This window comes from Pezoporus flaviventris, unplaced genomic scaffold (assembly GCF_033815535.1).
Source record: "Pezoporus flaviventris isolate CSIRO_AGI_PZ_B2104156 unplaced genomic scaffold, CSIRO_AGI_Pfla_v1 ptg000001l, whole genome shotgun sequence".
Lineage (NCBI taxonomy): Eukaryota > Metazoa > Chordata > Aves > Psittaciformes > Psittacidae > Pezoporus > Pezoporus flaviventris.
Genome location: NW_026892549.1, coordinates 34,549,682 through 34,575,256, shown reverse-complemented (window position 1 = coordinate 34,575,256; position 25,575 = coordinate 34,549,682). Strand labels below are relative to the sequence as shown.

The following is a 25,575-nucleotide window of genomic DNA, read 5'->3' as shown; positions in this document are numbered from 1 at the left end:
TGTTTTTAATAGCTTTCATGTCCTGTATCATCTGTTCCTTAGTTCTCTTCTCTGCCTTCTCTGTGACACTGTTGTAAATACAGACTATCTGTACACCAAGAAATGGGTTACTCTTTTTACTCTTCACTGGAAAAACAGGTTTAATAAATGGGAGAGGAAGAATCCATGGGGTCTTCAAAGTGTGTATGTGTTTTGGAGTGGTGGTGATGGTTAATATATGAAAAGAGAGTATCATAGAGTACCAGTCTGGAAAGGACCTCAAAGATCATCTAGTTAACCTTGCTTGGCAAAAAGCAAGTCTAGACAAGACGGTCCAGAATCCCATCCAGCTGAATCTTGAAAGTATCCAACACTGGGGAATCCACCACTTCCCTGGGAAAATTATTCCAATGGCTGATTGTTCTCCTTGTGAAAAATGTTCCTCTTGTGTCCAGTCAGAATCTCATCAAGAGTAATTTGTGCCTATTAGCCTTCATCTTTTCAATGTGACTTGTAAAAAGAGAGCCTCTGTTTTCTTTGTAGCCACCCTTTAAATACTGGAACATCATGATAGGGTCTCCCCTGAGCCTTCTTTTCTCAAGGCTGAACAGACCCAGTTCTCCCAGCCTTTCCTCATATGGCGGTTTCCCAGTCCTTTGATCATCTTTGTGGCCCTTCTCTGAACCCTCTCCAGCCTGTCGTGTGGTTTTTGTATAGTGGGGCCATAACCGAGCACAGTATTCCAGTGTGGCCTGACCAGCCCTGAGTTGGATAATTACATCTTTATTTCTGCTGGTGATGCCTTTGTTGATGTAACCTAGCATCCTGTTGGCTTTCTTTGCTGCAGCTGCACACTCTTCACTCATCTTGAGCTTGCTGCTCACCAGGACTCCCAGCTCCCTTTTCACAGAGCTGATCCCCAGCCAAGTAGATCCCAGCTTGTGCTGCGGTTTTGGATTGTGTTTACCCAGGTGCAAGACCTTACGCTTCTCCTTGTTGAACTTTGTAAGGCTCTTATTAGTCTGTTCTGTCAGCCTATTCGGGTCTTGCAGCAGGGTGGCTCTGCCTTCCAAAGTGTCCATTTCCCCACTCAGTTTGGTACCATTGGCAAACTTCATCAGGGTGCATTTGGTCCTGTCATTGAGATCACTTATGAAGACATAGAACAGCATTGGGTCCACTATTGATTTCTTGAGGATCCCACCTGTGACAGCTTGCCAGTTGGAACTATATGCCACCACTCTGAATGTGTCTGCTCAGCTAGTTCCCACTCGCCCCACAGACCACTACTTGTCTAGATTTTTTCTAGGAGGAGACTGTGGGAAACCATATTGAAAGCCTTGGAGAAATCCAGGTAGACAATGTCCACTGCTCGCCCCACATCAGCCAGGCAGGTTACTTTGTTGTAGAAAGTTAGTCAAGCATGATTTGCCTGTGATGAATCCATGCTGGCTTTTCCCAGTCATGTGCTTCATTTGACCTGTGATAGATCCCAGGAGGATTTGTTCCATAACTTTCTCAGGAGCTGAAGGATCTGTTATTTCCTGGATTCTGCTTTAAGCCCTTCTTGTAGGTGGGAGATTGTATTTGCCTTCCTCCAGTCTTCTGGGGTATGTGACTTCTCAAAGATTATGGTGAGTGACCTTGCAACAATGTCAGCCAGCTCCCTTTAACAGTCTTGGATGGATGTTGTTGGGGCCCACTGATGTGCGGGGGTCAAGCTCCTGTAGTAGTTCATATACCAAGTCTTCTTTCATTGATGGTGGGTTTGTGTTTGCATGAATGTGGATTTGTGTTTGTATGAATCTGGGTTTTTGCTCCCAGTACCTGGAGTCCATCAGTGCTAGTAAAGACAGAGGTGAAGGAAGTGTTGAAAATTTGTGATTTTTCAGTGGTGTTGGTGATTCAACAGGGGTGACACCTTTTCCCTCTTAACAGTGGCCAGTGTTTTCCTTCTGTTTCTGCGCGTTATGTACCTGAAGAACCCTTTCTTCTAGTTTTTGACATCTCTGGCCAAATCGTCACACTAAAGGAAGAAATGCTATCATTTTGATCTGTAATTTCACAAGTATGGGTGTGGATCTCCTTCAGTGTGCTACCAGCTTGTCTGCAGCACTGAAAGTGGTTTCATTACAGGAGATTCCAAGATGCTTGGTCATTCTCTACCTTTCTGCACCACAGAGTACTGTTGGAGGGTGATGGATTAGTTAAGCACAAACTTGACTAATAGAGCAGTGTTGACATCTGTTAAGTTAAACTTTCTGTTTTGAGGCTGTTGTAGTACTTGCTGTGATTGAAGCGCAGATGTACATATTTGATATTTTTTCCACTCTTGTGGGAATTTAGATTATAAATTAGGAAAAGGTTTGAGAAGCAGCTGAAATGAAAAAACATCTGCTTACTCACGTTAAATTTAGGTTGGTCTGTATAGCTGTGGCTTTAACCATTCCAACATGTGTTATTCTCAACATTTTCAGTTTGTTGCCTTTGCTTGTATCTTAACAGAAGTCTTTGTAATTTTCTATAGAAAAAGAAATAAAAAAATAAAAACACTATTCATGCAGTTAACTCTTATAAAGTAGCCTAGAGTGTAAAGGCTTTTACGCAATCAAAAGTGATTAAGTGATTTTCTTTGTTCACCACATTCAGATTTCAACAGTCTTAAGGCTTCAATTCAAAATAAGCCCTTCTGCAAAACACATTCTGGCTTGAGCTTGAAGACTGGGCAAGACGAGTGATGGTTCTGTACTAGGAGGTTGCAGGATCAAAGAATGCATAAGCTGCAGATACAGTCTTTGCTGATAGATTTAAGTGGGGGATAGCACACTCCCTCAGCCCTCCCAACCTTACAAGATTTTCAGTTTCACTAATATGTTTAGTTTGACTCTGTATTCCTCATCAATCCTCTGGGACGGTTTAATGGGGGTTTGTATTGCTTTGAGTTGGGGATGGTGTTACCTGTCTCTGCAGTGCTGAGTGTATGGAAAGTCCCTAGTAATACCTTTAAAACTTGTCTCTGAAAATTTACCCCTGTTTTTTCTTTTTGGGAGATAGCTTGCTATATGATGGTCCACTGTTTCAATAGTCCTTGTGAAAGATTGCTACTAAAAGTATCTGTTTGAATTGTCTCATTTGGCAGGGAAGCTGAACAGCTGAGGGTTTTATTATTACCTTGTGGTTTTGAGTTTTATCTGTAGAATTCAATTTAGTTTGTCTTAGAGCCTGAACATAGAACATTGTGGAAATTGTTGAGACAAATTGCATCATCTGACTGCTGATTAAATTATAAAATCTTCAGCATTTTCTTGCAAAAACTTGAAGTAATGAGGGCTGTCTTAAGAAGGCCCTCTCAGTACTAATGTGCCTAGAAATTTGGTAGCATTCCTGACAATGTAATTAGAGCTTTCTACAACCTGATAATTTCTCCTAGTGCTTTTAGTTAAATGTGTAGTTTAAATGAGTGAAAGATTTTAGTTAAGCTCCATTTGGAAGAGACTATTTGAAAAATCTATCTATGCAATGACAGAGTTTTGCATGAGGAACTGTGATGTTTTCAGGGTATACTTAGCTTGAACAATGATTATAGAAGATTATTTACCTGTAAAACAGGATATAAGCAACCAGCAGGTTGAGGAAGGTAATTCTTCCCCCTCTACTCGGCTCTTGTGGGAGCCCCATCTAAAGTATTGTGTCCAGCTCTGGTGTCCCCAGCATAAGGACATGGAGCTATTGGAGCAAGTCCAGGGGAGGGCCATGAAGATAATAAGCAGGCCAGAGCACCTCACATACAAAAACAGGTTAAAAAAAATTTGGGCTGTTCAGCTTGGAGAAGAGAAGGCTGCATGGAGACCTTAGAGCAGCCTTACAATATCTGAAGGGGGCCTATGTGAAATCTGGAGAGGGATTTGACAAGGGTATATAGGGATAGGATCAGGGGTAACAGCTTTAAACTGAAAGAGGGTAGATTTAGGTTAGATATTAGGAAGAAGTTACTTACTCTGAGGGTGGTGAGACACTGGAACAGGTTGATGAAATTCTGGGTTCCATTTGCTTCCTCAGTGCAAACAAGGAACTTTAAGTGAAAAAGATCTGTGAAACTAGGCAATAATCTTAAAAGACCCTTGTTGAAGATCAGTCTTGTTGATCATCAGTCTTTGATTGAAGAAGCTGGGTTTCTCAGTAGAGAACTGGAGTTGGTCTAGAACTAGATGGCAAAACTTCCTCTTTGAATGCTGTACTTGCTGTTTGTACCGAAAAAAATTTAATCTGAGTTCCTGAATGCAGAATTACAAGTTGTATTTTTATTTAGGACACAATAGGTAAAAATTGTGCTTTACGTCATGGGTATGGTTACTGGCATTCTTAATTACAGGGTAATGAGATGTAATTTTTATACTGTTTTCCATTCCTATCCTGCTTTTCCAAACCAAAATTTCAACAGCATAGGAGAGGCTAGAGTTGTTTTTTTCTAGCTACTGCGGTAACACATTGAAACAGTTTGATCACTTGTGAATTGAAGAATAGAAACGTCCAGTAAAAAATTAACGATTATTTATCAGATTCTCAGGGTTTTTTTTCTGTAAATGAAATTGATTTGTCATTTCTTAAGGGAAGATGGCTTTTCAATGAGAGTGTTTTTGAAGTGGTTGGAATACATTCAGCTTTTGAAAAACTAAAGTTTTAAAAAAATTAGATATTTAAGTAAATTATAGTTCTCATTACTAGATTTATTTCGCTTCATTTGAGCGTGCCAATTTTGCAATATAAATAGCTTTTCTTTCCAAGTTACATGTATCAAGATGAGAGGGATTCTGTCCTTTTGAAGTTCAATTCTAATTTTTAACATTTCTTTTTAGTAACTTGCTATTCCTGAACATTGTGTGAATACCATGTCAGTGTTGCTGTTAACTGTAGCCAGAATTATGAGATGCTTATGCTGTTGTTGATCCCTGATACTGTGCTTGTGCTCTGCATCACATAACCATGTCCAGGCCTGCTCTGTGCTCTGCCTCTTCTTGTCCTGAGTATTGGACCTGTGGTTTCTGTTGTAGCCACAGGGAGAGGGTGGAGGCAGCCTGTCTTTCTCTTAATTACTGGTGTTCTTGTTTTTGCCTTAGTCAAGGACTGCAGAAGGGTAAACCAGCTGTTTAAGTGCTATTTTACTTTATTTTTGTCTGGGCAGAACCATCAACACTCCCAAGTTACTGGAGACCAAGTCCCTGTTGTAGAGTTCAGGGTGTCATGAAGCATGCAGTTCCCTAATAGGCTCAGATTAAATGAAGAGCTGGGTACAAAGATCTTTCATTTCACAAACCCTTGATTCTTTAATGGGGTAATAGACTATTTCAGTCAAAGTGTTGCGTGTTCTTTTTGTAATTATTTGCATGAGACTCAGTTGTGAGTTCATTAGTCACTGGTGTAGATGTTTGTGCTGTGTGTCCTGCTGTGCCATTAGATTCTTATTTTGAACCTGTGCCAAATCCTGTAAAACAATGGTATATCTTTTAGGACAACTCAAAAATAGCGCTCAGAAAAGTTCTGTGGTTTTGCAAGCTGAATGAATTATTTTTAACCTACAAATTATTTTTATATTTTAGTTCTAATTTAAACTGGTGGCTGTCTGTTTGTCTTATCACATGAAGACCAGGGAGCTTTCAATTTCTAATATTTATATTTCTCAGGCCTTCCAGTAGAAGACTCAAAGTGTTCCAGAATATCATGCATCTCTTAGAAACTTTTTTTGTAGAGTTGCTGTGTGGAAAAGAGGTCAAAGACCTTCCCCCAGATCTGACTGCTGTAACTTCATTTTTGCACAAGTGTGTTCCAGGGTATTTCACTGAAGCTGCTTTGGTTTTGGACTGTGCTTGTGTTGTTACATACAGCAGTACTAAACAAGTGAACAGAACACATATGTTAGTTAGTCTACATTAGTTAAAGTGTTTGGATGTGTATTTTGATTAGGTATGGTTTCAGTTTCAATGTCTGTAGTATTTGTAACCTAGATTTCAATTCCACAAGTTCGGAGTTGTTGGAAATCACCTTTCAGAGGACTGTGGGCTGGGAATTAGCTATGCCCTTTATGTAAGGGAAAAAACAGTTCATCTTGCCACCTTTGCAAAAGTTAGCATGTATGAGCTAAGACAAACTGTAGAGTTTTATCAGCAGATTCTGCCATTCATATACTAAATGAAGATGAGCAAGTTGCTTTAGTAATTGCTAGCTTTTTGTTTTGAAAGCACCAAATACAAATGTCTGATTTAACCAAGAACATCTGAGGTGTAGCTGACATGTTTTCAAAAGTAGGACATTTCAAGTTTTATATGTAAGTTGGGGTTAAAGGTTAATAAAAGAAGCCTGACAACTTTACCCAATAGGAGGATACTGAATTTAAACTTTATGCTGACTCACAAAATTAGAACTGCTTGAAACACCTTTTTTTACAACCAGCCCTGCGACAAAACTTGCTGAGCCAAAGCAGGCAGCTCTTCTGGGCTTCCCAGTAAATGTTGCGAACTGTCCAAATACCTCGGTCCCTTTTTCCTCTGCCAGATCCTTGGGTGTCTGGGCTTGGTGTTGCAGCTGCCACTGTGATGAAGGGTTAAGATGCAGAACAGTGGCTATGGCTAGAGGCAAAAGGGAGAAACAGTTCATCCCAGAATCTGTAATTGCATTTTTGTTATGTCTGATCCTCTAGTGGTAGCAAAGCAACGAGTTTATCTCTCGGAGCTCTTCCCTAAATCTCCATCTTGGTATTACACCTTCATTTGTTAGCATGAAGTTAAAATTTTCAGTGCAGTAAATAAACCTGCTCTGCCGTTTTCTTGATGCTACTTTTTTTCCAATAAAGGTAATGCTTTTAGTGGCTTGGAGAAGTTCTTTCAGCATGGCTGCAATTTCACAGTAGCTTCAGTGCTTGTCTGTAGCTTGCTATTTCCTCTAGTTGGTATTAAAAATAATTTTAGGGAAGGCAAATTAAGGCACACGTATTTCCTGACAATTCTCATTTTAAGCTTCTGTAAACTGAGCTGTCCTGTAACAAGTACTCAGGTGCAGAGACATGATGGAAGACATCTAACTTTTAGGCAGCAGGAAGACTCATTTAGGTTGTAGTGATAGTATGGAATTTATACTTTTGCCTAGCCTGTCACAAACAGGTTGACATCCATAGAGTTGTACAGAAAAATTACATACATCTTACGCTATATTTAAAAAAATAAATAAAACATTTAGCTGGTATGCAAGACTTGGTGTTGGTTTCCTTATGATATCTAAATGCAATGCATTTGGCATTAAATATGACACAGCAATGCATTTTGCATTAAATATGATACAGCAGTCTTATTCTCTGTGTCCCTATGATTGATGAAAAGGGCAATTCTTAGCGTTTTTAAGCCAAAGTATTTAGCATCCATAAAGGTTCAATACATCCTTAGCACTTACAGTATACTCATTTTGGAGAATTTATTGCTTGAAAGTGATATTGTGGTCTGATTTTGTGGTTTATGAGTTCTTCACTGGAGAATAATTGTCTTTTGCTGTGTCTTAATTGATTTTTATTGATGTGGCATTTCTGTCTTTGTGCCAGAGACATTAAAATAATTGTATTTTAGAAATTCAATTTTCATTTTTTGTTTAGAGACAGAACTAATATGGGGAAAAAGTTGTAATTCATTTATGAAACATATTGTGTGTTGATGGAGCCTAACACTGTTGTTTTATGTTTGCAACAGTGTAATATTACTGCCTTTGTTAGTTTCTCCAAAGTCTTCATGTGTATTTTATTGTAGAAGTAGAGTCTATTGAACTTCATCATAGAATCATAGAATGGGTTGGATTGGAAAGGACCTTAAGATCATCAAGTTCCAGTCCCCTTGCCATGGGCAAGGACATCTCGTGCTAAAAACGATGTCACCCAGGAGTCCATCCAGCCTGGCCTTGAACACTGACAGGGATGGAGCATTCACAACTTCTTTGGGCAACCAATTCCAGTGCCACGCCACCCTCACAGTAAAGAACTTACTCCTTATATTTAACCTAAACTTCCCCTGTTTTAAGTTTTAACCCGTTACCCTTGTCCTATTGCTACAGTGCCTAATGAAGAGTCCCTCCCCAGCATCCCTATAGGCCCCCTTCAGATACTGGAAGGCTGCTATGAGGTCTCCACGCAGCCTTCTCTTCTCCAGCCTGAACAGCCACAACTTTCTCAGCCTGCCTTCATACAGGAGGTGCTCCAGTCCCCTGATCATCCTCGTGGCCCTCCTCTGGACTTGTTCCAACAGTTCCATGTCCTTTTTATATTGAGGACACCAGAACTGCACACAGTACTCCAAGTGAGGTCTCAACGAGAGCAGGGAAGACGGGCAGGATCTGCTCCTTCAACCTGCTGGTGATGCTCCTCTTGACGCAGCCCAGGATACGGTTGGCTTTCTGGGCTGTGAGCGCACACTGAAGCCGGCTCATGTTCATTTTCTCATTGACCAGCACCCCCAAGTCCTTCTCTGCAGGGCTGCTCCGAATCAGGTCCCTTAGGACCTGTGGATGAGTTTTATCAGGTCTCATCTTGATACCTAAAGCACATTGCCTCCTCTTTAGAAGAGGAGATGAAGGGTTTGTTTTCAAGCATACAGGAGCTCAACTGAGCTGGCAGTAATGTTTACCTATGAAATACAGAGAGTATTTGTTCAGAAAAAATTAATAAAACCCCCTGTAGGTATAGGCAGGAGAATCTCAGGGTTGTGTCCACAGCTACACTACTCTGCCTTTGTCGAATGATTCTTTGTTACAATTTCCTTCTCAAAGCAGAGCTCCTTATCCACCAGCAAGGTATTTGGGGATTTTCAGTACCAGTGCTGATAGGATCCTTTGCAGAACAATAAATTTTAAAGTGATAATAGCAAGTAAGCATGGGTGAGTAGGAAGAGAACAGGAACCCTTTGGTTTATTACTGTTCAGATTATGTACCTTTTCTTTTTTTAACCTTTTATTTAAATGAAACTTTAAGGGAAGATTGTTAAAGCTGGCTTGTGTTTATAATCAAAATGAATCCAGCTACAAACCAATGTTTATTCTTGGTTAAAGAAAATCGGTATGTAAAGGTTAGGTTATGACTTCAGAGCGGAAACAATGCAAAATGACTGGTATGACTAAAGAAATTGTTCAAATATTGAAGGCTCAAAAGAATAATATGAAAAGAATAGATTAAAGAGCTCAGTCTATAAGCAGGACTGCCCAGAGTTCTGCACAAATTGAATTAATGTTTTATTCCATGATGGAGTTGCTAAAGGTCAGTTAAGTCCATTTCTACCAGTGTAATGAGTATAAATTCAGAGAACTTTTTTTTTTTCCAATAAAAGTACAGTGTATGGACAGCTTTTTAAAAGGTGTTTGCAGTCACATACTTGAAACATTATTACTGAATAACCCCAGCATTTCAGCTGTATACTGCAGGTGTTTACATGTCTTAATTTTTTAGTTCACTAGTTTATAGCTAAGAAAACTGTTTTGACAGGACCACTACTATATGCTTAAGTCTAGGGTAATAGGGCTGACCCTGTTAAATGATCATAGTTTTCTGCAGTCTGGTGATTAATAGGCTTTGAACTTTCCTGGCTTCCTTAATCCCTTTTAATCATTTAAACCTATTATTGTTTTGACTCCAATTTCAAAAGCCCTTTAAATCTGCCTTACAATATTAATAGCTGATTAAAGTCCTGATTTCCAACCATATTATCAGTGTGGAGTCTATCTTATTACACTGAATAATTTAGAAGCAACTATTTAGGAAAATGCTGATCAAGGGGAAATGAACAAAAGCCCCAACCCCAAAAAACCAAACAGCAACCCATGGGGTAACAATGCCAGAAAAACTATACTCTAGGAACGTTTGTACACGAATTAGTGACCATCCATGTAAGAAATTGAGGAAACAAAATGCTTCTAATTATGCAATCAATAACTTTCTTTTTTCTCTTAGGTGTTAGGGGTGTACTTTAAGTTAATTTTGTGTTGAAATTTAAATCCATCTTCCATAATAGGTATTGTATATAAAAAAAAATCAAACAAAACACACCGACCCCCCCAACTTTCTGCTAATATTTTTGAGATCCTTTTCACCCAGAAATTAAATATTTTTTAAACTTTATTTTTTTTATACATAAAGAGGTTTGTACATGCTGTGATGCAGCCAGATAAGACTCCAGTCATAGTAGTACACAGGAACTGGGTACTAATAACTGGGTAAAAACAAAACCACAAGAAATTCCTCAATAGTTTCTTCAAGATGGTTCTTCATTCTCTTAGCCCTGATATTTCTGTTCCAGTAGCAGTGTTTAAAGTTCATTTTTTTTTTAATAAATGAAATGACCAAGACCGGTGGTTGGAGTTGCACCTTAACCAGATACTTTTGTTTCCTTAGGCAGTATAATTCTCTGCCAAGACTATACTACATGCTCTTTCCCTAACCATACCTGATTCTTTGTCATTGATAACTGTGAAGTGATTTATTTTCAACAGTCTTCAGATAAAAATATCGTAACCTTCTATTGCTATTTTTTCATGCCGCTTTCCCTTTACCACTAATGTGTGCTTTACTCCTACCTGCCTTTCTTCTTCCCAAAGTAAACGTTTTGGCTGCATGTTTTTCTGTTTAAAAATGGAAGGGGACAAAATAATTAGCAGGTCTGACAGCTCACTTTGTTGGTGGTTTTTTTTTGTTTGTCTGTTTTTTATTTTGCTTATTTTTGTTTGGTTTGTCTGCTCTTGCCTGTTTCTGTATTAAAATAGTTCATTGGTGTCTTCAGTGTTTGACACAAATCAAAAGCTAAGGTTGAGTTAGTTACAGATTATGACACCTGGTTTCCCTCCTCTCCAAGTTACTGCTCTGTGGGATGCCTTTACTCCTGCACATGTTTTTATTCTTTTATTTAGCTCTGCATCTGTCTGTATTTTGAAGTTACTGCGTTTGAATGCGTTTGTTTTATTGTTTACTAGAATGCTTTGTTTCACATACCCTTTCCAGTCTGCTGTCACCTATGTATTTCATTAGTAGCTACTGTACTTAACTCTAAGTCACTCATAAACATGTGGCATAGATAGTATTTGGTCTAGTGCTGATCCATGTTGAGGTTTATCAGAGATGTGCATTCTCTCACAGCTCTTATAGTTTCCTAAAGGGATGTCTGAAAAGTCTTTTAGGCAGTTTTCTCTTTTGTTGGTATAAGCGGGCTATTGTAAAACACAGTTTTTTTGGGTTTTTTTTTGAATCAGGCTTTTTTTGTAACTGTATTGCCATCATACAGTCCCTCTTTAATCTTTCTGTTTTTCAAGGAAGAGATTCTGGACTCCCATCTGGTATTTTGTAACAAAGCAGTATCTATTCAGTAAAACTAATTCATACAAGGTGACCCTAGAGTAACAATAAAGGATAATCAGCTGTCATTAGAAATAGAAATGAATGTAAAAGGGCTCCCTGTGTTGCTGTCAATTCGAGACCAAGAAAGAATGTGAAAAGGTAGGGAGGAACCAGCTACCCTGTTATGGAATAGGAGAGAAGCTAAAAGGGAGAGAAACTTTGAAGGAATGGGAGCGTAGTGCTTTTCAGATGGTGAAACTGGGAGACTATAGCAGAGCAACAGAGGAATTTATGGAAAAAATGAAAAAGTAGACGTATTAAGCTGGTGGAATAAAACTAGTGCAAATCAGGCAGGAGACTGAGACTTTCAGGATATGAATCAAAGCCCTTGACTGTTTTTGTGGTTTGTTGCTTTTGTTTGGGTTTTGCTGTTTTTTAAACGGGGAAAGGAAATGTATTAAAACAAATATTTGCACTAGGGGTATGTGTATGTGCCAGTTACACAAAACTTTAATTTTGGTTTAGCTGGTCACATCTGGTCTGATGAATTTGGCTGCTGAATTCATACATAAGGTATGATCTGGGTTAAGTTTTTTATTTGCAACTTGATTTAGAAAATGCACAGCTCCTACAATCAGGCTTAGCAGGCTTAAAGTAATGATCCAAATAAATACAAGTTGCGGTACTTACACTCTGTATTTGTATACATGGAAAAGATTGCTAGGCTAATCAGAAGAGTAAGGCTACATGAGACTTAACTAAAATTTCTGAGCAACTGTAGCCTTGCCAAAACTGCAGAAATACTGCCTTGTGTTAGGTAGTATTTTACTATTGTAGGAAAAGCAGTTCACTTACACCTTTTTGGTTGCTGTAAGGATCAAGCCATAAGAAATGGAGTTGGCAGTTATGGCAGCATTACTCATTGTGGCTGATAAATTGCAGATGGAAGCTGAGAAACAGACTGACCTTCTATACCCATCCCCCATAAATCTGATGTGTTATAAATATTTTGGAAGCTTCTGTTGGACCTGCTGTGTGCACTGGTCTGTAAATGCTCCTGAGGATGCACTGTTGTAGCAGGCTCACACATGGCTGTGTTTCTGACCTGAAAGATCTTGTGGGATGTGTGAACTGCATTTGGTAAAAAGCAGTCAATACAGCCTGAAAGAGGACTTGTGAGTACCAGTGTCCCCACAGGCTGGTTGTCCTAGTTTTTACAAGATAAATAATTAAGAAACAAACAACAGAAAAAGGACTGCATTTCTTTTTTTAGAACAGTGAAAGTAGCCTTAACATCACTTTAAAATGACATTACTGCTGAATCATCCTTACAGAAATTTCTTTAGATTAATCTGAAATACAAGATTGTACTGAAGTCCTTAAGGTGTCTTAATGGCTTTCTTGAAAATTTATCAAAAAGTGCTTATGCAGAACTCTGTCTGAAAAGGTCTTTTCTTTTATTGATGAAGCATAGCGTAGTATAGCATAAATTCTCCTTGTTTTGTCCAGTCAATACAACCAACATGCTTTAGGTCTCTGACAGAGAAATCACACTCTGTTCCTTTCTTTTTTTTTTTGATGACTTTTCTGCAAAGTTCAAAGAACATGTTGGAAATTTACCCTTTCGTACATTCCATTTTTAATCAATCTGGGAAATACTTTAAGCAGTAACTGCAGCAAAGCATGTGAAGTACAATAAACTTGTGGAATAGTGGGGCTCAAGTGCATTTAAAGGGGGGAAAGGTTAGTCAGAGCCATGTACTGTGACAAAAAGTTTATTTTTATTTGTACATCAAACAAGGCGGAGGAATGTCTGCACAAATACATGTTTAGAGTTTCCTAGGGTGCTTTGCTGTCCCAACTTTGTATTACTGAAATAGTTTGTCTTCTTTCGTATGCTGACTACTAATGTTGAAGGTTAATGCAAAAAAAAAAAAGGAAAATCCTTTATCTCTTGCATCTTGTTCCTTTAGAAGTGTTCTTGAAAATTTTAATGAAAATATTGCTCTGATACATGTATGGTATTTTGTACTGCTTTGTTTCTGGGTAGCCTGCATGAGGGAGATTCTTATCTTAGCTCTTCTGTCCCAAGCAGCACCATATATGTCTGTGCTGATTTCTAATTTGATATCTGTGCAATTTTAAGCTATTGTTTCTGTATAGGTTTTTGCTTAGGTTGGTGGATTCAAGTCAGAAATTTTGAAAGGTGAATTAATTTTGCAGCTTTGAAGGTCTGTTGCCATTTTTAAAACCTCTTTGCTCATCACCAGTTCTTATTCTGGGCCTTAGGACAGGTGAGTTTTACCAGCTTTTCAGGAAGCTCGTGCTCGTAGAGCAGATTTGAATTTGATAGTCATTTGGAGTTTTCCACCAGTACATATTTAGTGTAGGCTGTGTTTTCTTTTTAATTTGGTTAAGGCTTTGTAAAATTAGACGGTGCCTGAAGGGAGCCATGCCTTACAGCTGTTTGTTACATTAAAAACATTATTGTAAAAAGGCTGCCTAGAGTCCAACCACATTAATTTCTGTACTATCTCATATTAACAGCTGTGAAATAGAGAAAACTTTGAGTTGTAGGATTACCTTTTCAGAAGGATTGTGAAAATGCATTGTGCAAGTTAAAGCTGACCTTACATGCTCTACTGTGCCTAAAAAAATTAAGCTTAATAAAAATGTTACAAATCTGCAAAGCCAGAAATGGAGATGATAAACTTGTACATGAATGCTAGGGAAGTCATAGAATCATAGAGTGGTTTGTGTTGGAAGGGATCTTATGTATCATCTAGTTCCAAACCCCTTGCCATGCGCAGGGACACCTTCCACTAGACCAGATTGCTCAAAGCCCCATCCAACCTGGCCTTGAACACTGCCAGGGGTGCGGCAGCCACAGTTTCTGTGGGCAGCCTGTGCCAGTGCCTCACCATCCTTGTAATGAAGATTTTTCTCCTAATCTAAATCTCTCTTCTGACAGCTTAAAGCCATTCCCCGTTGTCCTGTATCTTGAGTGTGACATAGCAGCCTCAGCCTCACTAGTCACGTAACTGTAGAGGAGAAGATTATGCTGTCTTCCTTGAGGTTTTTGCAGCACTAAAACCAAATAGAATGTGTTGGTCAGAGTTGTACCTCAAGCTGTTATGCACAATAAAACTCTTCCAAGTGGCCTTGGCATTTTTATGTTGGTTTTTTTTTTAAATGGAGTATATTTAGCTGTATGCACAGCCAAATTTCCTTAACAGCATTCTGGTTCTGCATAATATGTGTCCTCAGAATGCCTGCAGTCATTTTAGTCTGGGTCCGTGCTACTTTATTTTCAGGCTTGTGGAAAGGGAAAAGATTTAAGATTCATGTAGTTGTGAATTTATAATTAATGCTTTAGGGGGGCTAAGCTTGATATTATGTGCATATCTGCATGTACATAAAATTTGGTTCTGGAAATGTAATTAAGAAGGAAGAAAATGACATTATGTTCAGATCTGAGTTCTGGTAGAGTTATCAGTTACAGTCATCAAATGAGTTAAAAGCATTGAGAGGTTCAGGATAGCTTTGTCTTGGGAAGTTGAAAACCTCCCTGAAAATTCAAATTCATGTAAAAGATTTTTCTTAGTGAAGTGTATCCCCAGTTTGTTATTGTTCTGAAATTATGGAGTTAGGTACTAATAGAGGCATTCAAATCACCTTGCTCAGCAGGCAAATTTAGACATCCTGTATCAGCCCTATTGTAGTCAAGAACAGAGAGATGCTTTTTCCAGTGTGTGAATGGGAGTTGGGTCTTTGTTTCCTGATGAAACATAGGGGGATTAGTTTGCTTATTCGTCTGTCCTGTTAAGTTAAATGTCTAAACATGCCTTTTTGTAACGAGGTTGGAAAGAATACTGTTTTAAAAAAAAAACACCTATTTTGACACTGAAAAGGGTAATGTAACGCAGTGTAAAGCTTCTCATTGAAACTGTGTTTAGGGGATGGATGATAGAATAATGGTATCTGTTAGCTCCTATCTGCAGTTAGGTCACTTGAGCTTTGTTCAGAGAACAGTATGTTGGAGCAACTATGGTACAATGACATCTAGAGGCTAGACTGCAAGATGTCAAGGAAATGCCTTGAGGAACTGAGTTTGAAGAGAAAGCTGCTGTCTTCCCAAAGTGGAAGTTTCACCTAAGGTACAATCAGCTTATTGGGCTGTCAGAAGCCATGGGTTGTGATGCTCAGAGGCTGGGGTGTGCGTATCTGGGCAGGCAGCTGCACCAGTTTGGTGGCAATATGCAGCTGTGCAGTGTGATAATTGCTGCAGTTGAGGCACTTTTTCTGTCCATCTTCATGATTGTGTGCAGCCGCCATTTTGGAGGGGGTGGCTGGAACACTGGCTACTCTTCCAGTAGATCAATGTCTGTGAATGACGAAGTGTTCAAATATATCATTTTTGAAATTTACTATAGTTTGTTTTGACACTTAGCTACAGTCTTGGTGCAGTCCCTTGCATGTCACTTTTGAAGCAGGATCTTAGAATCATAGAATGGTTTGGGTTGGAAAGGATCTTAAGATCATGTAGTTCCAACCCCCTGCCATAGGCAGGGACACGTTCCACTAGACCATGTCACCCAAGCATTCCACTCCCAAAACGTGTGCCCCAGCTTCCAAGCTAGCATTTCATGCGTCCAAGCCAACGTATTAACAAGGCCAAAGATCTTTGCTTTTGATCTTATCAAAACAGAGGCTAGGCTGGTGCCAGACTGTCCACACATCCCCGCCAGCAGAACAACATCCACTGTGGTTTCTCTTCTCAGCAGATGCTGGGTGGGAGGACTTCAGCTAAGTGCAGAGCTCAGTGTGTGCTTCCAGGTTAGCCTCATCTTGAGCAGTGATGAAAAGACTATTAACATTTGGAAACTGTATCACAGTTTGGTACTGGATAGTTGAAAAGAGTAAACACTTTAACATTCTAGGGTGTGTAGAGCTTTGAATTTCACGGGGCAGAAAATAGGAAAAAAAAGTGAAGCTGTGGTCCCTTTAGTTCGTTTACACATTTCCATGATATATTTGCTGTCTCTTACTAGTTCAATACCAGGCGTGTAAATGTATACGTGTACAGTATGTTGTTCTGGTTGCTCAGATAGTTTTACATGTCCTTATGTTAAATTTTTCAACTCTGTAACTTTTGATTTTGCACTTAGTATCCTTGGCTCCTAAGTTTTTGAGAGAGATTCTCCCAAATCTAACCATCAGTTGGGAAGAGCCAACTGGTGCTTATCAGTCTTGCCTACGAAACATATGTTGGTAAGTATTATGTAAGCTGTACACTGTGCTGGTTGCATATTTAAATTTATTAAATACTTCAGCAGCTGTGTATGAAATATAATATGAATCCTGTTTTAATGCATGGAGTACTAATAAAAGTTTGAACTCTACAAGCATGTTCCTTTGTGGGAAATATTCTTTGGCAAGTTGCTCTCAAAGCAGTATCCTCAGGGGTCAAGGAAGAGTAATTTTAAAACGCCATGTTCATGGTGAAGGAAGGGGGCGGTGGTGAAAAAGATTAGGTAAGCTAAGGTTCACCAAAGGAACCAGGCTGCAAACCTCAGGGGTAGCAACTGTGTCCCTTCCGCACCCCTCTGTGGTATGTCTGTAATGTACCCAAGGCAAAAATCGCACATTTGTTAAACAGCGTTAACATTATGTTATGTAGTTTCTGCTGTAGCTTACTAGTATAAGTAGTGAAGGGTTTTATTTTTTGTTTGTTTGTTTTTTATTTTTTTTTTTTTTTAACTTCTAGAAAACTTTGGGGGTTAAATTGTGGCTTTGGTTTTGCGGTTGTTTTTTTTTTGGTGTTGTTGTTGTTGTGTTTTTTTAAGTGAAGAAATGAGGAATCTGGGAGCTTTAAAAACTCAAATATAGATACTGTATCTGTAGCCCCAGCAGATAAAATTGTATTAAATCCTTGCTGAAGTAGTTTGGATTTCTGGTCAGAGGAAAAGCATGCTGTGTAACATGAGTGAAGAATGGTTGTGACTTTGTGTGAGTTGTGACTTTAATGGGCAAAATGATCTCCATTTACAAAATGGATTGCATATTAGCCAGCGTTTATCTGTCTTATGACAGGCAAATACTTTTGACAACCAACCTGATTTCATTTTGAGCGAGACCGCAAGTTGCATAAAAAGAGTTAATGTGCTTTAACTTCTGAAAGATGTCCCTTTCAGAATTTCCTGGTAGCTATTTGATTTTTCTCCTATATGTAACTATTTTCTATCAATAACATGCTTATCGAGACATGACAAATGGAGATATCAGGGAGGTGTAGCAGCATTATGAAAAGACTGGTATTGGGCTGAACCCTTTTTATTAAAGAAAAATAGCCTGATACTGTTCACTACAGAAAACATCAATTTGGAATAAATGGAAGTTAAAACTTGTGACTTAAAGACTGGTAGGATGGTGAACTATAAAAAAGACTGCAGTTAAGCCAAGCGATCTGAATCTGTTCTTGAACAGTGTGTTACAGTGTAGTCTGCTTCCTGTAAGAGCCAAATGTGAACCCTGCATTTAGAAAGAGAATATGGATGGACCCCACTGTATCTTGATTAGGAGTGACTACAAGAAGGATTTAGCAGCAAAGTGAATAAATGGATGCAAGTCAGGATGATACTGTGGCAAATAACTTAAGGCAGTCCCTGCAAAGTAAACGAGAAAAATTAGTGTTTTATGTATGAGTGCTGCGCTAGTGAGCTTGAGAATGTGTATGGGTTGATGCTTGTATTTTAAATGGATGCTGAAAAAAACAAGTTTCAGAGAGTTTCATCAGAAAATGTTGTTAGGGATAACAAACATACATTTTTTTTCTGTTTATTTGAAACAAAAAATCAGTTTGCAGGATAGCTTGATTGTCATTGTCTGGTGACCAGAATTTTTCCTCAGGAGGAGTAATTTATAGTTCTGCAGTTGACTGGAGCAAGGAACAAAAACAGGGCAAAGGGACAGTGGAAACGTGCAGTGTAAGCAGTTAGCTGTTTGCAGAATTAGCAAATGGACACCTGACTTTTAGTTGCTTATGTTATGTATGACTCTCTTAAAAATCAGTCAGTCTAAAAACCTCCAAACCCCCAAATCCAAACCCTACAGAAAACCATAGCAGTTAGATTTGTGGAATATTCTGAGATGACAAAAGATTTTGCTCTGAGGCAGAGTGAAAGTGAGGTCACTTCTTAAAGGTTTTCCGAAGTGAGTGACAGTGCAGTCTGCAGCGCATCTAGGAGTAGCCTGTGCTGGGGCAGATGGGGCTTCTTTTTCCCTCTGATTCAGGGAGTGTAGGCAACCTATTCTGTGAAATTGCCTATTAGGTTAAGCTAGCCAAGAAAAGGTTTTTTTTATTCTCTCAAGCTCTCGCTTTCATCAGAGTTTGCCTGTATGGACTGCAGAAATTTGCTGAAACAGCCTGTTCTGAAAGTGTGTTTTTTCTATAGAATGTTTTTAGTATTGATTGTAATAGTTTTATTTGGTACAGGTGGAAACACTATAGGCAGTTTTAATGTTCGTATTGTCTGTATTTTTCACTGTCATATTTTGTCAGATCCAAATGATAAGATCTATATACAGTTTGTGGTATGAAGTGCAGTGATTTTGAGTGTATAGCAAGCCAAAGTGCTTGATATAATTTGAAGCTGTGATATAAAGCAGATGCTTTATGTGACGTTAAATTTACTCTTACAAACGTAACCTGAAATTTTTAGGAAACTTTGCTGCTATCTTTGCAATAACTTGAGGTACCCAAATCAACAAATATTATGTAGTTTAATAATTTGCCAGTTTGAAGCCATAAAAGTACATTTTATAGCTTTGTTCTCAAAGGAGTAACTGCTTTGTATTTTGTCTTGTTTTTCAAGGTATGGGCTGAAGCCAAACGACCAAATTTTGGCAGAGGAGAAGCACAAAGAACTGTAAGCTCTTTCATGGTGATGCACATGCATGTTATATGTATTTACTTTTGAATGTACATACACATCTTATTATTCAAGACTTGAAGCAAAAATTTTGTTTTCATAAATAACTTCTGCTTTTCATTATTGTCTGCTGTAAATGACACTTGGCTGTAAACTAATTGTTTCAAAAAAAAAATCAAGATTTTTTTCATTAATTTGTTTTAAAAAAATTCTTAACTGTTGGTGTATTTCCAATTTGAATGTCTGAGTGTTCATTCTAGTTGATGTGTTATGTATGACAGTGGTTACACTAGCAGCTGCTGCCTGCCTGCAGTATGTCTGTATGTAAGTGAAATGTTTGTTTATATATGGCAGAAATGAAAAGGAAGATTTGTTCCCTCTCTTTCCCCACTTCCCCCAATTCAGTGCTCTCTCATTATTTTAATTTGCCTGTTTGTGTGATGATATGGCCATTCCCACCTTAGCAAGTTAACATCAACACAGTTGGGCTGAGGTGTGGAATGTTGGTAAGAGTCACCAGTGCCCTGCTGGTTACATTAAAATTTGGCTTGTTTTGGCTAGTTTGATTTTGTAGCCTAAAAACTCTTGTTCCTGGGGAAAAATTATGATCCAGTGTTGAATGGATCAGTCTTTTGTCTTGCCTGAGAAGTAGCCATAAAATGCTTTATCAAACAGTGCAATAATAGCATACTCAATTATTTTGTTCCTTCATTAAAGGTGTGCCCAAACTAAAGAAGCTGAAGTTCAAATTAATTCTGATCTTCAGGCAGTCTTCCATATTCAGGCAAAAGAACCTGTGATTATATTTTGCATACTATATAGTAAAATGCAAAAGCTCTACAACTGAGTTGAAAGCAAATACCGGGTACCGTGCATAAGCATGTGTATGTGTATTTGGAAAATGCAAAGTAAAAAGACTGGTGAGTATTGTCTGCATATTATCTAGGTATAGGGGAAGGGGCTCTGAGTTTATATGCCTGGTTTTGAAACCTTTGGTGTTGGGTGGTTTGGGGTTTTTTGCCTTTTTGTTGTCCCAGTCCCCCTCCTCTCCCCACTTCCTCCTACCTACTTCCCCTCTGTCCCCTTCCCCACCACCCCATTACAGTAGCTTTTAAGACACATATTAAAGTACTCAATGGTACTTACTTTTGAACTGTATACATGGTTTGAAAGGGGAGGAGACTTATCAGAACTGGGTGTGTGGTCTGTGATGACTGACGAATTCAGTCAGGAGTTACTGTATTCATTAAGTAAAAGATGGCACAATTGGAACGTTCCTGCTCACTTATATGTGTAGGTCGTATATAGGCATATTATAATGCTTTTTTTTTCCAGAATTTAGTTTCAGAATTCTCTTGTTCCTAAACTCTTCCATATGGGAAGTAATTGGTGCTCTTATTAGTGCTAGTTTTGGTTCCTGCACATTAATACCACTGGCAAAAGAGCTATATTCGGTGCATGAGCTCCAGTTTTCTTCTTGCCTTATTCACTCACTGTTATCCACGAGCTGCCTGAAAAATGTTCTACGTGAATGTCCACTTTGCCATTTCTCAAATCTGTATTATGTAACTGCTGTTTTGGTTTGATTTTTTTAAGATGGAGAAAGATGTAGAAAGTGCTTCTCTTGTCAGCTCTTAGATAATTTTATTCAGTGTCTTCTCCATGAAGACTAGTGGAATATTTATTTAAAAGTTGTATTTCCAAATAAGATACAGATTTTTTTTTAGGATTCCTTTCACATTTCTTCTTTTCAGGATAGAGAAAATGGGGACTTTGGTCCCTTTTGTGTGCACCTGCATGCTTAGATATAGGAAAACCACCTTTCTTTCTTTCTTTTTGATTTTAAATTTTCACCTCTTGTCTGCTTCCGTTATAACATTAGCATTATTTTGCATTCTTTCATAGTACCTGCAAAAGACATAAGCAATTTATCCAAGTGTAAGATAAGGTAACTTTCAGCTTAATAACTATAGCTGTGAGGTTTCCCGTGTTTAAAGTTTGGATGTATCTCAGCAAGGTCATAGATTTCAAACAGTACAAATGTATTCTGGTAACAAAGATGTAATTCCTTTGGAAAAACAGTGATTTGCTAAAAGCCTTAGTTGGTTGAATTACTAGCCAAATAGTTTCCACATTCTTTCAGAGGATGGAAAAAACACACTTAACTTGCATTTGTACAGTATGACATTAAAACTGCTTGAGCTCCCAGCAAAGGACAGGTAACAGCAGTTGCCTTTGACCAGTAGATAAGACTGGTTTTATGCAGAGAACTCTAATGATAGAGCGCTTGTGGACAGCATTATTATGATTAACTCACTAAATCATGATTAACCAATTTGAAAAGATGTAAGGAAAAAGTATTAGAAGTACCAGAATGTTCAGGTTAAACACAAATTAAATGACATACAGGTCTGTATTTTGTGCAGTACAGGTTGTACTGTGTACACAAGCTTTATTTGTACAATAGATACTGATTAAACTGAACCTTTCAATGTGAGGTATTTGAAATAGTCAAAACATACTAAAATACAGTTTGAGCTTTTTAAATATGTTGCATATTACTTAATTGTGTATTAATTACTGAGATGTTTACAGCATAGTCACTTCTTAAATGGAGGGTTAAACTCTGAATTAAATAAAAAAGATTCAATAAAACTTAAGTTTTATATGAATCAGCTGCAACAGAAACCTTTCCTTGGTTTTTCATTGTTATTGCTACAGTAGCCTCTGGGAGGATTTATATGCTGTCAGTCATCATGAAAGAGTTTTAACATGCTTTTGCACTGACCTTGGCATCTTGAATGTCGCTGGATACTTGACAGGGGAAAAATGCTCATAGGTCAGTGTCACATTGCTTCAGGAAAGACCTTTGGAACTTCTCTGATATGCTGTGTGCACTACTCTGACCATGTCAACTGTACGACACAGAGCAGATTAAACATTGTTGAACCTCAGAGCACTTCCAGTCCTTCAAGCTAAATTCTCTGTTGAAACTTAAAAGGCGAGTTGTTAGATACTTCTACCCTTTTCTGGTATTTAGATAGGCTTTCATATTTAAAAGAAGTGCCAATTCTAGAGAATGGTCCAAGGCAACTGACCACTAGGGTAACTATTGCTGATTTGGTTATAAACTTTTTCTTAGGTACAGTGTTCTTATAATTAAGGTGTTCTCCTGAACATATCCTAATGTTTTTAAGTCTAACACAAACAAAGTTAGACTTCCTGTATTCCTTTACATAGAGTCTGGCACTGAATTCCTGTTCAGTGCCACAATCCCCCTGCTTAAAATACTTTATATTCCAGTCTTTGAAATGTCAGCAGACTTACTTACCTAGTAAAGAAGAGTTTACTTTATTTTTGTATTCTTCATCTAATAGTATCACAGTGATTTCTCTGGCTGCCAGATGCCCTCCAGTTTCTTAGAGATCACTTCTGTGTAGCTGTTCTTCATAAAAATGTAAATATTGTTCCATAATGAATGCCTTATCTTCAAAGGTAATTGGGACAGCTACACCCTGACTTGGCTTGATCTTTTTGTCCTTGAATCTTAGTTATCTAGAGAGGTAAGTACAGCCACTAAGACAGACTGGAGTTGGTTTACAGGCATGGCATCATACTTAATTTCTATTTTAAGAGCTAAGGTATGAAAGATCACCTTTTTTTTTTTTTTTCCCTTCCTGCTTCCAATTCACTTTGGCTATAGCAGCCTTTTAAATTTGTGTCTTTACATTACTCTGTACTTTTTTTTAATCTTAAAGGATTTTTTTAGCACTAAAGTTGTAAGCTGGTGCATATATACATTCTTGTCAGAATTCAGCTAAAAATATTCAAAACACCCCCTTGCACTCCCCTTAGTGCACACAAGGTGGAGGTTGCTGTCCTGCAGCTCAGCCCGGGAGTAGAATGTGTGGAGGCTCCTTAGCCTGCTTCCATGTTCAGTCAGCATCTTAACTGATGATCAAGCCAAGCATGCCAGTGTTGTAGTGAAGCAGATGAGCAATCATACTTGTTTTCAGGTGGGTTTGTTATTCTGCCTCGAGAATAACAAAGAAGCATGAGCAGTAGTATCTTCAGTTTGCAAGGGTTTTTTTTAAAGGGTAAACGTACATTTGCAGCTGCAGAGATGTCCTGGAGATGTTTCCCACCTCCACTAACCCAACTAATCCCCTGTAACTTTGAAGAGAGCAAATTAGGAATTCTATCTTTCGAGGCTGCTGGGGAAACCAGGACATAATAAGGTTGGTGAGGCCTTGATGTTGCATATGTCTTTCCCCATTTAGTGTTCCCCAGAAAAATAAATAACTCTGAGAAAAATGGAAATATTTCTCCTGACTGTTTATATGCTCCTCTTGCAAGAGTTGCTTCTGTTTTTTTATTCTCAGAATTAGACTGAATAACTTTAACTGAAGGTCATGTATTGGTGTGTGTGCACACACAAACGTGTTGTTGCCTAGGCTGATTTTTTTAATACTGTGGTTACTTGGAGAATAAATTTAAGCTAGCTGCAGCATTCAATGGGATGTGATTTAAATTGTCTCTATATTCAAGTATAAACAGTTTGTTTACCCAGTGCCCAATACAGAGGCCATTTTTAACTGTGTAGAGTAGTGTTGGCAGAGGAGTTGGGGATTTTTAGTAGTATTCTCTTTTACTAAGTTATGGGCTGTTAGCAAAAGTTTGGTAGCTTGACTATCTTGTATTAATAGGTGACTAAAATATATTAATTGTGAGTCAACAAAATCATTATTTGGAGTTTAGTGGTACCACTGAGTCTGTGAGCAATGCTTCAGGATACTTGTTTTAATTGGCTTTGGCTGCTGGTTGGTTGGTTAAGCAGTTTCGGCCATCACAGGACGCTTAACTTTTTTGGAAGTTAGTTGAAGGAGAAAGTACAAAATGTGGCAGCTGGTCTGTGCCCTGCAGGCACTGCTGCTTTCATAATGTATCTTCTTACAGAGATCAAAACCGTGAAATGAGAAAGAAGATAAACAGAAGCTTCCTTTACCTTCAGTTGTTAGTCAGAAGGGAGGGTAGACCTGTTGCTCTGCTGCAAGTTTGCTAAGAGGTATTTCATTCTTCACAGCATACTTGCTATACGAATACTATTTCATGGTGAAACTGAACAAGGGAGAGAGGGACTCTTAAGCTTCAGAACAGCTATTTGGGTGAATATGCAGTTTCGTATTATCTGTAACATCTGGGGGTTTGTGGGTGTCCCGGTATTACTCTAGCCAGGATGTGTATCTGTGAGTGTTGGAAGGGTGAATCTGGGAGGCATAGTAGGGCTATTTGGGGTTTACAGAGGGCCTGTATGATGCTTTGGAAGGAGGAGAGAAATTTACAGTAGGGGATTAGAAGTAGTCTGGCTATGTTAGAAAGCTAGAGGATGCGAAAGGGATTTGAACCTCGTCGTGGGAATGTTGTGGCTTGTCCTTGCATTGGGGGGTGTGCGTTACCATGTGTAAATCACTACCTAGCATACTATTTGAGTGCAAAAGCTAAGGGACTCAACCCCAAACCTCTTTAGCATGCAGTCGTGCCTCATTGGTGGCTCAACATACAGTGAGAGATGTAAATGCTGGGGGCACAGAGGGATGCAATGGCTGTCTAATGCTGTTGGAAACAGCCAAGCTACAGTATTTTGTGCCACTAGAGGGTGTAGCTTATCTTCAGTAACACTTTCAAAAATCCTTCTGTATGTGTTGCTTTTAGGATTTGGTGTCCTTTTGGTATGTCGTGTTTCTAAACTCCCTTTTGTGTTTTATCCACCCTGTCCCCCCCGCCACCCCCCCCCCCAAAAAAAAAAAAAAGAAGGTAGGAAAAATATGGTTTGTTTTTGAGGGGGAAAGAGATAATAAAGTATTGGAAATACTAATCAATGAATCTTTTGTTAGCCTACTCACCGTGTGCTGACAACATAGATGATTATAGATGATTTGCAAGGTTGGGGTGATGTATGAACCTGTCGCAGATGTCTGTCAAAGCTGTTGAGTTATTTTATGTATCTCTTGTAATTACAGAAGGGATTAGTATGTAGTATGAAATTTGATTTGGCAATGAAGTAATGTAGCAAACATATGGCAATAACAAGGTGCCCAGCTTTATGAAAAAGCTTAACAGCCCTCACCTTTACATAACTGTATTTTAGATTTCATCCTCATTTTTTTAGATCAAGCTATCATACTGGCCTGCTTCCTGGTGTAGAAGTTTGTATGAAAACTTCAATAAAAATGTCTACTGTAAAATTGATACTCATTTTTACAAAATCTCGTGGTTTTAAAATTGCTACAGATTGAAACTTCTGTACTTTCTAAT

General features: G+C 38.5%; 1 protein-coding gene across 7 annotated transcripts in view; it reads left to right on the top strand.

Moving 5' to 3' along the window:
* Window positions 1-25,575, top strand: part of ADK (adenosine kinase) — a 305,830-nt gene that overhangs the window by 19,318 nt on the left and 260,937 nt on the right. For 5 of the 7 annotated variants that reach the window (XM_061451234.1, XM_061451225.1, XM_061451204.1 and 2 more), the window contains exon 3: window positions 19,204-19,257. The exons of the other annotated variants lie outside the window; for them this stretch is intronic. In XM_061451234.1, coding sequence (XP_061307218.1) covers window positions 19,204-19,257 — 54 coding nt within the window. The remainder of the gene's footprint in view (window positions 1-19,203; window positions 19,258-25,575) is intronic. 7 annotated transcript variants of the gene reach the window in all.